General features: G+C 50.9%; 1 protein-coding gene across 15 annotated transcripts in view; it reads right to left on the reverse strand.

The window, feature by feature from the left end:
* Positions 1 to 2,302: 2,302 nt before the first annotated feature.
* TIAM1 (TIAM Rac1 associated GEF 1) overlaps positions 2,303 to 17,369 on the reverse strand; it is a 442,353-nt gene continuing 427,286 nt past the window's right edge. For all 15 annotated transcript variants that reach the window (XM_055127804.1, XM_055127797.1, XM_055127802.1 and 12 more), the window contains 6 exons: positions 17,218 to 17,326; positions 12,710 to 12,768; positions 12,019 to 12,121; positions 10,348 to 10,435; positions 9,073 to 9,245; positions 2,303 to 5,209 (listed from right to left, as the gene is read on the reverse strand). In XM_055127804.1, the coding sequence (XP_054983779.1) occupies positions 4,725 to 5,209; positions 9,073 to 9,245; positions 10,348 to 10,435; positions 12,019 to 12,121; positions 12,710 to 12,768; positions 17,218 to 17,326 (1,017 nt within the window). In that variant the 3' untranslated portion in view covers positions 2,303 to 4,724. The remainder of the gene's footprint in view (positions 5,210 to 9,072; positions 9,246 to 10,347; positions 10,436 to 12,018; positions 12,122 to 12,709; positions 12,769 to 17,217; positions 17,327 to 17,369) is intronic.

A 17,369-nucleotide genomic window follows, 5' to 3' on the forward strand; every position in this document is an offset into this window, starting at 1 on the left:
CCCTGCTGTATTATTGCTCCAGCCTTAGCAGGACATGTTCTTGCCGTGAAATTATCTGAGTCTCGGGGCTGGAGCAATAGCACAGCGGGGAGGGCGTTTGCCTTGCACGCGGCCTACCCAGGTTTGACTCCCAGCATCCCATATGGTCCCCTGAGCACCGCCAGGAGTAATTTCTGAGTGCAGAGCCAGGAGTAACCCCTGTGCATCACCAGATGTGACCCAAAAAGCAAATAAATAAATAATGTCTCTTACAAGGGAAAAAGTTCTATTCATGCAATACCCACAATTATGATGGAATCAGCCCCCAAGGAACCCCACCTTCTAATCGCACCCAACCCAGTGAATAAGAGTTTGGCGTGTACTGAACAGGGGGTGGGGACCTACAGAAGGTGAGTGCTTTATGGGGTGTTGGGAAAGCCTTAGTCTTGCTCTAGATGGTGGGTCCATGGTGGTGTAGATAGGAAAAGACTTGCCCATTTATTTTCTCTCTGGCATACTGTATTAAGTACGTGCAATACTTAGCTCTTAAAACTCATTTCTATGGGGCTGGAGCGATAGTCCAACAGGTAGGGCATTTGCTTTGCACGTGGCTGACTCAGGTTTGATTCCCAGCATCCCATATGGTCCCCTGAGCACCGCCAGGAGTAATTCCCGAGTGCAGAGCCAGAAGGAACCCCTGTGCATCGCCAGGTGTGACCCCCCAATAATAATAATAATAATTTCAACAAGGGCTGGAGCGATAGCACAGCGGGGAGGGTATTTGCCTTGCACGCAGCCAACCCGGGTTCGATTCCCAGCATCCCATATGGTCTCCTGAGTGCAGAGCCAGGAGTAACCCCTGTGCAGAGCCAGGTGTGACCCCCCCCCAAAAAAAGAAAAAATAATAATTTCAACAAAGGTGTCACTCCCTTTTTGTTGGTTTCCTTGTTAGGTTTCTTTTTTCCTGGGCCACCTCTGGCAGTGCTCAGGGGTTACTTGGGGCTCTGCACTCAGGAATCACTCCTAGTGGACTCAGGAGAGCAGATGGGAGACTGGGGCTTGAACCCAGGTCAGCCACGTGCCAGGCAAGTGCCCTACTTGTTGCACTCTCTGGGTCCCTGGTCCCTGGAATAACTCTTCTAATTTCTTTTGACTCATCTAGTTCTCAGCTAACAAAGCAGCAATGGTTTGGGGGTCTTTCCAGAGCTTTGTGATTATAAGCCCACTTTGCCAGCTTGCTTCCTTTCCCCCCCAAAGAATTTTCATTTCTATCATGTCAAAATTTCTTCCACAAGAGACAACCAGAGGCTTTTCCTGTAGAATCTGCTGCCATGTAGGGGTCGGAGTGAAAGTCAGGCGTATGTCTTGTATGTGGCCCATCCTGTTCGATCCCTGGCAATGCACAAGGTCCCCCACGCACCACCAGGAGTGATTCCTGAGGGCTGAGCCACGAGTAAGCTCTGAGCATCGGCATGTGTGACACCATCACCCCACCCCCACACAAAAAAAATGCCCTACCATTTATTCTTTTAGGGAAATGGGACTCAGGGCAGAAAGCACACGCCCACATGCCCCTCTACACACCCCCCAAAGCCTTATGACATGGTAATTCCAGGGGGCTCCCACATTCAGGGTGAGTGATCTCACTGAGGTGTGCACACCCGTGGCTTTTTGCGCCCCCCCCCCTGCAAGTGCTGTATTTGAGAGGCCAGAGGGCTACAACAGTGGGAAGGCACTTGTGGGGCACACGGTCAACCCAGGTTCGATCCCTGGCCCTCCATGCAGTCCCCCAGGAAAGATCCCTGAGAGCAGGACCAGGAGTGGGCCTTGACACCTCCAGGTGTGGTCCAAAAAATACAAACAAATTGATTTTTACTTTAAAAATTAGTAACATTGGGGCCGGAGAGATAGTACATCAAGTTGGGTGTTTGCCTGTTACAACGGCTGACCCGAATTCGATCCCCAGCATCCCATAGGGTCCCCCAGCACCGCCAGGACTAACTCCTGAGTATCTCAGGGTGTGACCCAGAAAAGCAATAAATAAATAAATAATTAGTAATGCCAAGGACCATAAAGTATATGAAATTGGGGGGGAGGAAAATAATGTGAAATTATGACTCCATTCTCAAAGGTATTCTTGTTATGAATAGTACTGTAACTCGAATTTTTTTTTTTTGAGGTGTCACAATTCATGAAACTGCTGAAGTCGTTATTTCTTACTTGACGAGCAATACTTTCCGACGATGCTGCTTGCCCACGCTGGGCTCCTACTCGCCCTTCCACCACCCCCACGCTGACAAAGACGGACACAGAACTCCCCAGACACTTTTCAATATTTTTATTGTTTGACAGGCATTTACAACGTTCCATTCATAGACCTAAAAACATAAAAATAGACCTTCTTTCAGCTTATAAAAGAAATATATAAGAACTTTTGACATAGACACGTCATGACCTTATGTACAAGAGACAATGGCGCCCTCTCCCAGCAGCGGCCTGGCGGGCCTTCCCTGACGGACTGTCGCCCTGGGGCTTGAACACGTGACTCGGAGAAGCTTCCGTTGGACCATCCGGGTACAATCGAACTGGAGATGGTGAGGGACAATGCAGTGTGGTACAAAGGGTATATAGAAACCATTCTAAAGCTTTATTATTATTATTATTATTTTTTTAAGAAAAAATCAGAAGATTTAGCAAAAATTTAATAGAATAAAACTTTCCAAAGATCAAGCTCAGAGCCCTGGAAACCCATACAGAGGAAGGGTGCGGGGTGGAAAGCATTTTCAGGCAAGCAGAGGCCGAGAGCATGGTGTTCTGACGTCTCTATTGTCTGGAAATATAAAGTCATAACCGATTTTTATAAAATATAATTCCTAAAGCTACTATAAAATTCAGGTCCTTTAAAGTACCTACTGATGTGTCAAACACCAAATAGATAACTTCTTCCCCAGCCCACCCACCCCCAAAAAAAAGAAAGTTTTCATATTATTTAAACCCTTCTTAGGAAGTGGACATTGTGAAATGGGAAAGGAAAAAAAAGCTATAAACCTTTTTCTTTAAAAAAAAAATCATTTTGAAAGTGCTTTTTAATTTGTTTACGTTCTCCCTATTTGGAAATCTGTTTAGAACATTATGACCTTTTTTTTTTTTTAAAGCAAGTTTACCCTGTTTTGTTGGCGTGAAGAAGTGTTCGATGTAAGATGTGTTGTTGAACAGGTCGTTTTGTGAAGAGGTCTGGCTACGGACTGTCAGGGAAGGGCTAGGTAATCTATGGAGGAAGGATGCAACTTGGATGGGGTAAACAGCCAACGATCACCATGGCAACCCCAAGAGGCGTCTCCCCTCTCCCACCACGTGCAACAGACACACACACTTGCCCGTTTGAGTGTCATGTTCAATCCAACCAAGTTCCCCTCTCAAATAGAGATTCAAACATTAACAAACAAAAATAATAAAAATAAAACAACTCCCTACCCCCCCTCCCCAGAAACCCCAAAACAACATCAACAAACAACGAAAAACCGAATCTACTTTCTGGGGGCGGGGTGGGAGGGAGGGGTGGGAAGTGTCTCCAAAGCATGAGCATCATATTGGCCTTTCATATATAAATATAAAATCACCGTGACTCACTCTCTCTGTTAAAGGTAAAATCCTCACTTTTTAAAACTCAGAGTTACACTAACACTGTAAAATTCTCATCTGTCTCATCTGTCTCCCCCCCATCTCAGATAAAATAGAAAAAATAGTGTTTTTTTTTCAAGTGATAAATTTGGATCTCTTTTTCAAAGAGTTTGGCATCTTTATAATTCTATGCAAAACTAGAACTTTCGAACACTGACATCAAGTAAGACCAGCCACTGACCGAAACAGAAGAGAGAAACAAACAAAAAAAGAAGAAGAAAAGAAAAGAAAATTGGGGTGGGGTGTGAGGGAATCATGGACACATAAATCGCAAACCACCACCCTCTCCTCACGCACCCTTGAAATACACAGAAATGCTCAGACGCTTAAGGGCGGGGGCGGAAGGGGGTTCGAACACTCTCAGCTGTCCAGTTGCTCTGCTCCGGCCTTGAAGGTGAACCAACCACCCGCGGCCAGCTCCCGGCTGGACTTCAGACACGGATGTCAGGGACGACTTGTTCTGTGTCCCCGGGTCCAGCTCCTCTGTGGTCGGGTCCCCGCATCCTGGCGGGGTGGGGTGGGTCCATGGGCTTTCCAGGGTCGGAGGACACGTTGCAGCGGGGCATGTGTTTTTCCGATTCCTTGGAACCTGCTTGGTGGCCACGGCACCCGGAGCCCTTAGTCCTGTAGCTGCCGCCTGGGGATGCTCCTAGTGATGCGTTCCGGTGCCGTTCCCGGTGACGCAGTGGACTTGGGACCATGTGGCTTCCGAACAAAGTCTGCTGCCAGGCGTGCGTGCGTGCGTGCGTGCGTGCACTTGTGTGTGTGTGTGTGTGCATGTGCAAGAGTGCATGACCTAAGGGAAGGTGCCCCTCCTCTTCCAGGGGTGCACAAGGGGGAGGGAGGAGTCAAGGGCAGGGCGGGGATGGGCAGGAAGGAAAATTCTCGAGACGCGAACACACACGCGCACATATGAACACAAACGGACACATGTGCATACATGCACACGCACGCGCGCACATATGCACACAAACGGACACACGTGCATACATGCACACACACACGCCCACACGCGCGCACACACGCCCACACACGCGCGTTAGTGGGGGGCCGGGGGGACACCGTCAGATCTCTGTGTTGAGTTTCCGGGACGGGGCAAAGTCCTCGCGCCGGACCCAGATGACCTCCTCGCCCGGCGACTCGGGGCCCCCATTGAGGCCCGACAGCGCCGCCTGCTTCTTGAGCTGCGTCATGCGCGACGCGTGGCTGTCCAGGGCGCGGCGGCCGCGCTCCCGCTGACCGAGGGACGCCGCCTGCAGCCGCTCCTGCAGCTCCCGGTCCTCGCCGCGCACCGCCTCGCAGAAGTCGTCGTCGTCGCTCAGGATGTCCGTCTCCTTGATGTCCTCCTGCTCCTCGTACTGAGCGAGGTCAAACTGCTCCTCCACCCAGCGGTCAGTGTCCCCGCCGCCGCCGCCGCCGCCACCGCTGCCGGGGGGCTGCTGGGGCTCCTTCTCGGGGCTGCTGGCCGAGATGGCATCGGAGTCAATGGTAAACCTGTTACGGGCCAGTCGCCGCCGCCTTCTCCCGAGGGACTTGCTGGGGGCGGACACTGCGCACACACACACACACACAAAAGTGTAAGAGATAAAAAATAAGGCCCGCCCGGCCCCGCGATGCTCTCACCCCGGGATGGCAAGTGGAGAGAGCAGAGGAGAGAGGGGTCACGATCCAACACTGGGGAGTGACTCCCGGTGCGCAGGGAAGGGCGTCAGGAGTCCATGGTCGCTATCAGCCCAAGACTTGCGGCCTTGGCCGTGCAGACCTCGGGGGTGGGGCGCAAGGGTGGGATGGGGGTGCGGGTGACGGGGGCAGGGAACTGATGTGACTCCCCCTCTTTTTCACTTAGGAAAGGGGTAAGGCAGAGTGTTACTTAATAGACTCTGCATCTTGGGGTTCCTCGGTGCCCTCAAGCTCATGGCACAGTGCTCCTAGGACACCCTCCAACCCACTCCCGACTATCCTAGATCATTTAGAAGAGGTCTTAAGGAAGGGTGGAGTAAGTTCCTAGATGTGGGCTGTTGTCTTCTTTTTTTTTTCTTCTAGAAACTACCATGGAAAGAGTGAATTGGCACTGGTCCAGATTACAGAGTTTTGTAGAAAACCACTGCCTCCCTCGAGGACTTGCACCAACATCCAAACTGGCACCCCCGTGGGGGTATTTACACGGAAGAGACGTTCTCAGAGACCAAGCTGCCAGCTCAGGGCCCGTCCTCTCTCTCTAACAAACCCCGGATGCACCGTGAGACCAAGAGACCAAGTCTACGTGCGCCTCGGCCACTCCCAGCCACCTTCGCCCACCACGGATTTCTTCTTCCACCCGAGCAATGCGACCACGGCATTGCCGGCAAGCAAATGAGCAATGAATCACAGACGCCCCCCCACCCAAGCAATGAGTCAGCCTTGTGCTACCCGAAGAGATGAAGAGAGAAGAAAACACAATTTCTGAATGCACACTTCCCCGATGGTCCTTGAAGTGAGCAGAATTCTTTCAAGAAAAAAAAATGACCTCCATTTGAGTATGCCAACAGCCCCGAGTACGCCAACGACTCCATTACCATGCAAGCTCTGTCTCTCTCTCACACACACACACACACACACACACACACACACACACACACACACACACACGGTGTATTGGGTGGAGAAGTGGTAGCTCCTTCCTTGCTGCCATCAGAGGCAAGAAGGTACAGTGCAGTGTGAGTTTTCCAGTGGGGAGAGGAGCATCAACAAACCCTGGGAGCCCCTTTCCAGAGGGGTGAGACCAGCAGGCTGCTGCCAAGCTGCCAGGAGGAGGAGGAATAGGAGGAGGAGGAGGAGGAGACTCTCTGGACATCTCAGTTACTGTCCGGTGCACCTTGACCTCAACCCCCAGCAGGCAGAGGCAAGGCCGGCGGGCTGTGGATGGGGCTCACTGGCTCCTCTGGCTGACCTCTGCCTAAGTTGCCACACTGCAACTGAGTGTTCTGTTCAACACTGACCAAATGGACAACATTCTCGACCACAGGGGAATGAAAGCTATGCCCAGGAAGACAGAAAAAAAAAAAAGCCAGGGCTGGGCGGGGAGGTAGGGAGAATTATCCTGCTTCTCTGATGGGAAAAAGGAAAACCATAATTCTCATTCAATGTTTTCTCCACAGGAGCGATAACACAGCAGGTAGGGCATTTGCCTTGCATGTGGCCAACCTGGGTTCGATTCCTTCGTTCCTCTCAGAGAGCCCAGCAAGCTACTGAGAGTATCTCGCCTGCACGGCAGAGCCTGGCAAGCTACCCATGGCGTATTTGATATGGCAAAAACTGTAACAAGTCTCACAATGGAGACATTACTGATGCCCGCTCAAGCAAATCGATGAACAATGGGATGGCAGTGATACAGTGCTATAGTTTTCTCCACACTGCCCCGGTGCAGTCAGGATCTATCCAATCACCAGGCCAGAACTATCTCCACGCAATATACAGCTGTAGGAAAGATCTGCTAACAGGCTGGATGCCGATGTACTTAGGAGCAAAGTGTCACGCATAAGATGAGTGACAGATGACAAAGGAACAGGTGTGATGACGATATCATGGAAAATATTAATAGTAGACCACAGATGGCAGGTGTGACTGTACAAGACTCTTTGAGCTGCTCTATACATCTGATATTTTTCCTCAGGAAATGTTAGAATATTAATTTTTTAAAAAGCACGAGTGTCACTGGATTGCCAGCAAATGTTCACCTAAGCTAAGTACTCAGTACTGGCACAGGATACAGCCTGTTCCCAACGTACTGTCCTGTTCAAACCGAACAGACGGAGAAACGGACTAGCTGGGTACTGGAGGCAAGATGAAGCACAAGCAAACAACCGCAAAGGAAGCCTCGCTGGATTCCAGGAGAGAATCTTTGGCCTTGGATTATCTGAGGGTCACCATGCCAGCCCTGTGCTGGCCGCTCAGTGGGTGAACTCTTCTAACATGAAGATCCCCATGACAATGAGGTGCTTCCAAAGCAGAGATTTAAAAAAACAAAGTTCCTCTGGCCTCTAAAGGACCATCAGGCAAGACCTCCCCATCCCCATCAGCCAAAGCTAAGGGGCTTTTTCCCTGTGACAGGATGCTCGTGGAAGTTGTGGGGGCTGGCTTTCCCTCCCTTCTGACTGGATCTCAGCAGGGAGACAGCTGGGCGCCCTCCAAAATAAACCTGCTTAGATTCAAAAGAGCTCTGAGACTCTGAATTTAGAATCACCGATTAACCACTGACACCTGGGCAATGCCAGGTAAAGCTGGCAGAGGCTGGAACATTCTAAGGAAAACATTCCCTGAGGAGCAAAAAGGAACAGATGATTGGCTCCACTGGGAGCTATGTAGGGCAGCTTTCTCACAGGACGAGCCCACAGGAAACTGTGGATATGGAGCTATCAGACCCTCAGGATGCCTCGGAGAACCTGACCAGGCACAGTGTGTATACCACACCAGCTTTGAAATAAACGCTTGTAAGTTAATCGGAGGACAAAGTCACGATGATGAATCACACGGACGACGCTCAAAGAATATATTCCAAGTCAAGCTACAGGAGTTGTGCCTATGAAAACCTTCAACTATTCAGTGCTCTGCATGTCTCTTTAACACACTTGGCAACAGGTGGCAAGGCTGGTGGGCTATAAAACTGGTGGGCTTAAGGAAGCATTGATAAGAATGTCAGTAATCCCTAGGTGTCACGCAAGTATCTTTCTCTCTAGATGCGATGTACTGGCTAATACGGGTCTTCCTCACTCCATCGTTCAGTGATGGAGCCAAGTTCTAAAAGAATATTTGCTCTAGAATCATTTGAGCTTTAGAATCCTCTTTATCAATAGCAGCTCAAAGCTCCTTCCCCCACCAATCCAAAATATAAAAACTAACACTGATGCTAAAAAAAAAAAAAAATGATGAGTCATCTGGTCTACCCAACATGAAAAATGATGGGTCATCTGGTCTACCCAACCTGGACTCACTCCTGAGAACTGGTACTGTGGTGTGTCTGCGGTCCAAAGCCATGGCAGGCTGTGACCTCGCTGAACCGTGATGCGCGCGTGGCTACTGGCTAGACAAAGCTGGCTGCCATGCAAAGCAGTGACTCTCATTCTGCAAGCAGGCTAAGACAGCAACCCTGCTGAGAGAGAATCTACGCTCACCTCCTGGCTTAGCAAATGAGAGAGGCGCTCACCAGCCAGAAGAAGGCAGCTGAGGGGAAACATGAGTGGGGGGCAAGAGGAGGAAAACAAAGGGCTGATTGCCAGGAAGCCAGTGGAAAGAGACTTCAGGCCAGAGAAGACCCGTACTCCGATGTCAGACCCAAGGTCACGGCTAATTCTTACTCCTCCAGGTCAAGCTCCCTGGAGTTCTACAGTGGAGTGGGGGTGACGGGGATCGTGAAGGTCTGAATCCCCACAGTACCTGCCCTGCTCATGGCCGGCCTGGCCCCTTTCAACGCACACAATCTCTTTCCTCCAAAGGGGACATATTGCTGGGAGGAGGGAAGGCTTTCCGTTTTGAGGAGCTGTCTTCTGTGCTTGTCACGCAGGATGGAATGCACGGCCTTCAGGAATTCCTTCCGGCTCTCCGGAGAGCTGGGAAATGAAGATTGATACATGTGAGGAAATCTGCCTGTAAGACACGGGCACCTTCCCAGCCACTGAAGTGAAGTCAAAGAAATATCCCTGAGGAAGGCCTATTCCTTTCCAGTTAACGCTTTGCCTTTCAATTCCTGCAGCCAATTTGGGGCAGGATGACCCAGGAATGAATTGGATGGGTGCGGAGATGGATCTTCCACCATGAAGTCGACAGACGCTTGGTCCTTAAGGCAGAGCCTTCATTCTAAAGTGTTTTTTTTTTTTTTACAAATGAGCCCCAACACCCTTGGTGCTTCTGCCAAATACCCTAAGACTGATACCCAATAGCATCAGTTCTTCAGAAGTTGGCCTATTAAACATCACTCCTTCCAGACACGGTTTAACATGTAAATATTAGAGCAGTGTGAATATAGGACAGAAAAAAATCTCCCAAGTTCTCATTCCCATAATTTAAAAAACTATACTTCCTCCTGGTCAGCATTATTATTATTTTTTTTTCTGATGAAAGCTGATGGTATTTGACACAGGTTAAGTATCACGAAAGGAGACTCATCAGGGAAAACTTAACATGGGTGAGGGCCACAGTGATAGTATGGCAGGTCAGCTATGTGCAAGGCAAACATCCTACCTGCCGTATTATCGCTCCGGCCTTTACCCCGGTAAGCTTTAGCTGACCTCACTCATTTGCTGCATCTCAGATATTCTACCTCATAAACAATGTATCCCAATCTCCCAGATCAACTCTGATATGAAACCATGTCCTTCCTGTAGACCAAGGTTAAACATGAAAAGAAAGTCCTCAGTGAAAGTAGACCCTGAACACTGAACAGGGAAAAAAGAATTCCTAGTTAATCCTTTCAGAAATATATCAAATGAATCAGACTATTGTGTATCATCTGGTGGTATCAGTATAATTCATCCAATGACTGATTTTCTAAGCATAAAATACTTTCTCAAGTGCACACAGTGTCCAGGGTTGCCCAGGCTGGCCTGGAACCCAGACGTGATGGGGGAACGGCCAGCATAGTCACATCCCTGGCTCTGAGGAATGAGGGTGCCCATCCCAGCTCTGGGTTGTACGCCCCGACTCCAGACTCACCTGCAACACAGGTGAAAGACTCTCTCCGGCCTCCCTTCAGACTCCGATTTGACATGGACAATTTCACACACGGTGTTGGCTTCTGCGTCTAGAGCAATGGAGACGGTGGTGAATCAGGGGGTGTTTTGAATGAATGGGGATGTTTTGAATTAAGTGAAGAAGCACTTCCCACGCTTGGATCTCAGATGAAGTCCACCTGAGCAGCAGCCGACCGGCCAAAGGAACCTGACGCAGAACCCAAGCTCTAAGGAGACGATGCATAATGAGAAGCAAGGAAAAATATGACTTGGGCAATTTCTTTTCTTCTTCTTCTTCTTTTTTGTTTTTCTTTGGAGGGACCCATACCCAGCTGTTCTCAGGGCTTACTCCTGACTCTGCACTCTGGAATCACTCCTGGAGGGCTAGGAGACCATATGGGGTGCTAGGGATCGAACCTGGGTCGGCTGCATGCCAGGCAGATGCCCTGTCCTCTGTACTATTGCTCCGACCCTGATTGGGGTAATTTCTAGCTGCTAGCATCTCCTTCTCGATCGCCTAAGAGGTCAGTCAAGCAACCCGTGACAGTGATGGAAGAACTGAGTCTTGGAGCAGCATAGATTCTGGGGTCTGGCTCTTTCAATGAAGCAGTGAGTTCCAAATACGGTTGTCCCAAATTCCATCTCCCCCCAATAAGGTAAACAAAATGCTAAAAAAAAAATTAAATAAAACAAAGATTTAACAAGACATCGGAAGCTGGCTTTATGAGGACACAAGACAAGTTCAAGGCTCAGCACTGATTAGACACTAAGAACTTATGGGTCCTGGCAAGCGTGGAAGGGGCATGGATAGAAACGTCCACAGTGAAGGTCCACAGGCAGGGGGCTCTTGAGGCCACGGGAAGGCCATCCAGGTAAAACAGGAAGCAGCTTTTCTTAGCCAATGCCTGTAATGCTCACTCTCCTACTAGAGCTACAATATCTACTCTCCAGTGCTTAAAGCATCCACTATGCACATTAAGCTGCCCAAAAACTTGCTTCACTGCTATCGAGAGCAAAGCAAAGGAGCAGACGTTTGCAAAGCCTTCACGCTGACACACACATAAAGGCCTGCGAAGCTGGAGGGGGAAACATATTTAATGGCTTTCTTGGGCTCTGGGTGGTCTGTGGGGTCCCCCAGTTCAAACTCACATGGGTTCTGGGCATGGGCTATGTCTGTTCGTTGTCTTGAGAGATCTTTCCAGAAGGAAGAGACTGCCTGCTACCCAGAAGTTAGTACACTGGACTGTTATTATCCACACATACAAGGAATGACTAGAATTCCTTGGGACAATGGTGAAAGCATCCCATACAGTCGGGGGCCGCATTCCCCGTGCCTTCAAGGACAGAGAGCTGCCCTCACACACGCTTTGCTTTCTGAGGGATCTACCGAGAAGGCGGCCCGGAGCCTGGGGAGGTGAGCTGGGTTGGTTCCATAGATAGGGGCACTGCAGACAGGCGGAGCCACCAATTTTTTGTGAGAACTGCCCCGAGCTCCGTGATGTACCAGGAGCAACTGTTCTGAAGGAATGGCCGGGGCCACCACAGCAATGGAGAGAGGGAGGGAGAGGAGGGGAGCACGGCAGAGATGCACCAGGATGGCCAGACCAGGAGCCTGGACCACCCTCAGGCCTCAGGGACGAGCCGAGGAGGTTACCTGCACTCGCCAAAGCTCGAACCTGCAGAGCTTCGGTGGGGATCATGTGCCGGAACCGGAAGGGATCCCAGTCCTCATAGATGGAGAGTCGGTGGGATCCTACCTGCAGGAAGAGAAGGATCCAGGGCATGAGAAGCAGCGGCTGGAACCTGGGCCAGCCCGCACATGTGCCCACTCAGGGACCAAAGGGGCTTCATTTTGGTGGGCACTTTTGTTCTCCCAGCAGAGAGCAAGAGCGCCTGGGAGGGATATGCTAATTCTATGCAAATAAGCACACTAATCAAGGGACCAAAAAGTGAAACTCATCAAGTGACAAAAAAAAGAGAGAGAGAGAGAGAGAGAAGGAGAGACAGAGGAGGAGGAGAGAGAAGAACAAGGAAAGGAATTAGACAGGGAAAATCCAGTAGCAACTCACTCTCGGGTTCTAAACGTGAGCCTGCAGGAGAGGGCAAGGTGGATGGGCATTTCCTAAAGACTCTAGTGATGCTAGCAAACAAGAAAAGAAATTATAAAAGAACTCGTGACCAAGAAGGAGAACTGGAATTATGTAGATTTGTAGATTTGAGATGCAGAGAGAGAGAGAGAGAGAAGAGAAGAGAGAGAGAAGAGAGACAGTGAGAGAGCGTGAGAGAGACAGAGTTAGAGAAAGACAGAGACGGGTGGGGGGGTCGGGTGAAACAGGAAGGCTTACGAGTTTCTTCTTCTGTTTGGAACCATCTTTGTACACCAGGACCACGGCAGTTTTGAAGACTGGGGGCAAAACATCAAAACAAGATAGTTACGGCCCTCGCTGCGTGGGGTTCCCCGTCAGCTTCAGCCATGGGTGATAAACACTCGGGCTAGGAGGAGGAAATAGAGGTTCCACCCCCTCCCCTGAAACTCCCACACGACCTTCCATCACTTGACATATCTGCAAAATTCAAGAGCCCCCACGGAGACAAAATTCCCCAGGTTCAAAGTCAGCGAAGAAAGCCTGCATAGATGGAAACCACCACCCCCTCCTCCCCTGGAAACTTCGAGGGCAAAACACGGTATTTTAACTATGGAATCCTTTCAACTCTCAATCTTCAGCTGAGACATGCTTTGCTCAACACTCAGCTACGTTATGTAGGAAATAATGCAAGCATCTTTCATGGTTAAAATAAAGCAGCCAAGGCACAACGGCTTAAGAGGATTATATTTACACAAATTAAGCTGCAATCACACAGACAAAGACGCTGTGTGTAAATAATTCAGGAGCTATCATTTGTATTTTGACTTGAAAGGTGAAAATTCCCTTTATTAGAACTCCAGAACCATCCCACGTCTCTCAGAAAGACTGGATCACAGCAGACTCTTCAGAAGCAGGGAATACACATATTAATTGTATTACTTGGTTTAGGATATTTGTGGTATTATGTTGTGCTGTGCATATTACATTAATTGTGCTATATTATATTTATCACTGTATCACTGTCATCCCGTTGCTCTTCAATTTGCTCAAGCAGGCACCAGTAATGTCTCTATTGTGAGACTTGCTGTTACTGTTTTTGGCTTATCCAATATGTTATGGGTAGCTTGCCAGGCTTTGCCGTGCGGGCGGGATACTCTCAGTAGCTTGCCGGGCTCTCTGAGAGAGACAGAGGAATCGAACCCAGGTCAGCTGAGTGCAAGGCAAACACCCTACCCGCTGTGCTATCGCTCCAGTTATATACTATATGTTTAAGATTTATTTTGAAATAAAAATATTTATTCATATATCTAATATAATGTAAGTTGCCCCTCCAAAAAGAAAGCAGAAAATAAATATTCTTTTGGAGGATCTGGGGAGACTGAGCTACAGCCAGCAGTGCTCCTGGGTCTGGCTCAGGGAGCACTCCCAGCTATCCTTGGGGGACCACGTGGGATGTCAGGGATTGAACCTGGGTTGGCCGCATGAAAGGCAACTGTCTTAACCCCTGTGTTATCTCTCTTGTCTCTAAGGGGTGGAGAGAAGGAACGAGTTACCCCTCATCTTCCCGGGTTCCTGACACCATGCCAAGCCCAGGACACATTCCACGAACCCAACTCTTTTTTTCTCCTTTGGGGTCACACCCAGAGATGCACAGGGGTCACTTCTGGCTCTGCACTCAGGAATTACTCCTGGTGGTGCTCAGGGGACCATAGGGGATGCTGGGACTCAATCCCGGGTCGGCCATGTACAAGGTAAACACCCTCCCTGCTGTGTTATTGCTCCAGCCCCAACAAACCCAACTCTTATCCAGGAATGTGGACTTGGGCACGGGGGAGCCCCTCCCACCCCGCACACACTGCTGGCTCCTGTCCCTGTCTCAACGTCCCTTTCACACTCTTGCCTCCCAGCACAGCGGGGCCAAGGCAGGGGCAGCGACAGAGAATGACAGCGGGACTGAGCCTGAGGCACTCTCAGGGACGAGCTCCGGGGCCCTCCGGAGAGCAGCCCCCTGGGAGCCAGGTCTCTGCCGCTCCTCCTTACCGGGGGTCCAAGCTGAGAAACACTTGCGCCACGGGGCTTGCACCGGGCCCCTCCCGCCTCACAGCACGCTCCCGGCCCTCCGAGGTGCCCGCAGACCCCAGGAGACCATCAAGCTCCAGACCGAGCACTAAGCCCCCCAACTGGCATCTGCCCGGACCCCGAGTGCCAAATGGGATGGCCGCAAACCCAGTCCAGCCCGGCCTTCCAGCCGCCCCTTCCTCGCCCCTCTGGGTCCCTAAAGGACCTCTTTCCCATCGATGGGTGGCCGACTCCCCCACTTGCCCAGTTATTCTCCTTTCTTCCAAATCTCTATTTCTCGAGATAGGAAGCCCGAACGGGTGCTCGTGAGGTACTGAGGTGCAGGCTCACCTGCGGGCTAGCACGTGTGGGCTGGTGGGTTTTGGGGGGGATGTCTCAGGAAGCCTACACCACCCCTCTGGGAGCTGATGGGAAGTCTGAGGGCACCCCAGATTCTCCAAGAAGAAAAGGCGAGGTCAGGCACGCCACTCTGCTTGGGGGGCTGCAAAGCAAATACTACCCCCTACCATGACCCACGCCAAAGTATGCACCCCCATCACACACACACACACACACACACACACACACACACACACACACACACGGCTGCAATACCCCAAGACTCTTCTGACACCTGGCTCACATTTTCCCCCACACTTCCACAATCCTGATCTCTCGAGAGGGTCTGGGCCACACCCAGTGGTGCTCAGGGGTCTGTCTCCTCGGGTGAAGCTCTGGGGACACTGTGAGGTGCCAGACAATGAACCAGGGCCGGTCACATGCAAGGCACGTTAAGCGACCTCCCCACTGCACTTGTCACCAGCGGCCCCTAGTCTTGCTTGCATGCAACACGGGGGTCCCTGTGCCTTTGGGACCACTTGGCTCCCATCGGGGTGTAACTGGGTGTTGAACGATGCAGCAAGCAGACACTCCCCCCTCCCTTCCCTTCCCCCTGGGAAAATGAGGTAAAGTGACAGAACTGAAATACTCGAGTTCCTTTAGGGTGGGCCAAGGAATGCTCTCCCAGGGGGAGGCAGGGAAAAGAACAAAGCAGAGACGCCTGGAATGCTGACAAGCTCCTTTCTGGGGCTGCAAGGCAAGCATCACCATGGCAACCCCAAGCTGTGTCCCCCCCAAATCATGCACCACTCCCGGGGGGGGGGGCTCCGAAGGGCTACTCTCTCCCCCAAAGCTTCTTACGATATCATCGGATATCATCGTGTGAGCTTTCTAACTGCAAGTCACTGCATCCATCCAAAGGAGTTCATTAAAAAAAATGAATCCCTGGCAAACGGCTCTACTGTCCCTAGTGTTCATTTGCTGGGATTGCGGCCACCCCGGTGAGGCCACTGCAGGTCATCTGAGAACTCAGGTCCCAAATTCCAGCCCTACAGAATTGGGGGGGACTATAAAAGAAACCAGGATGGAGCCGGAGTGATAGTACAATGGGTAGAGCGTCTGCCTTGCTCATGGCCGACCCAGGTTTGATCTCCAGCATCCCATATGGTGCCCCAAGAAACGCCAGGAGTAATTCCTGAGCATCGCCATGTGTGACCCCGTCCCCCCAAAAAAGGAAAGAAACTAGGATGGGAGGATGGGGGAGTGTCTTGGGAAAAGAGTCAATCTATTTTGATTTTTTTTTAAACTTTATTTATTTATTTTGGGGGGATCACACCCGGTGATGCACAGGGGTTACTCCTGGCCCACGCACTGAGGAATTACCCCTGGCGGTGCTCAGAGGACCATGTGGGATGCTGGGAATTGAACCCAGGATGGCCGCATGCAAGGCAAACTGCCCACTGTGCCAATCCACCTCAGCCCCCAATATTTTGATTTTTTTGTTTCCACTTTCTTACATGTGTTCAGCTTTGGGGGAGGGAGGAGGGCAATTAGCCACATCTGGCAGGGTCAGGGATTACTACTCCTGGTTCTGTGCCCAGGAATCATCCCTGCTGGTGCCCAGCAGGACCTAACATGGTGCTGGGGATTGATCCAGGATTGGCTATGCTCAAGGCTAGTGCCTTACCTCCCGCAGTATCTATCTCTCTGGTCCCCACATGCGCTTATTTATTTGTGGTTCTGAGGCCACACCCAGTGATGCTCAGGGGTGACTCCTGGCTCTGCACTCAGGAATTACTCCTGGCGGTGCTCAGGGGACCATATGGGATACTGGGAATCGAACCCGGGTCGACCGCCTGCAAGGCAAGTGCCCTCCCCGCTGAATGATCTCTCTGGCCCCTCCACATTATTTTTAACCAGTTCTTCTACAGAGATACTGCAAGCAGCAGCAGTAAAATACAACAATGTGAATCGACAGATCTCTTCCCGTCGGCTTCCTCCTAGAAGGTGTGAGTGAAGGCTTGTCCCGGGCTGCTGGCAAGACCGCAGCAGATACGGGGCTGGAGCGATAGCACAGCGGGTAGGGCATTTGCCTTGCACGCGGTCGACCCGGGTTCGATTCCCAGCATCCCATATGGTCCCCTGAGCACCGCCAGGAGTAATTCCTGAGTGCAGAGCCAGGAGTCACCCCTGTGCATCACCAGGTGTGACCCAAAAAAGGAAAAAAAAAAAAAAGACCGCAGCAGATAAACGGAACTAACTTCATTTGAGTCAATTCTGCCATGTGGTGGGGGAAATAAAAAGCGTCCCACTGCCAACGAAGCCCGTCCCCCCGCCCCCCTCCAACCCTCCAACCCTCCCATACGCACCGAAGGCGGCCAACTCTGGCTCCTTTTTCCACTTCCCCAGGGAAGCCGGGGGGTTGGGCCAGACCACCGTGGTGTGTAGCAGCAGGTCCCCCATGCTCAGATCCGCGACCTGGAAAGCAGGCGGAGGGAAGGAGTGACTGGGCATTGCAGCC

This window comes from Sorex araneus, chromosome 2 (genome assembly GCF_027595985.1).
Source record: "Sorex araneus isolate mSorAra2 chromosome 2, mSorAra2.pri, whole genome shotgun sequence".
Lineage (NCBI taxonomy): Eukaryota > Metazoa > Chordata > Mammalia > Eulipotyphla > Soricidae > Sorex > Sorex araneus.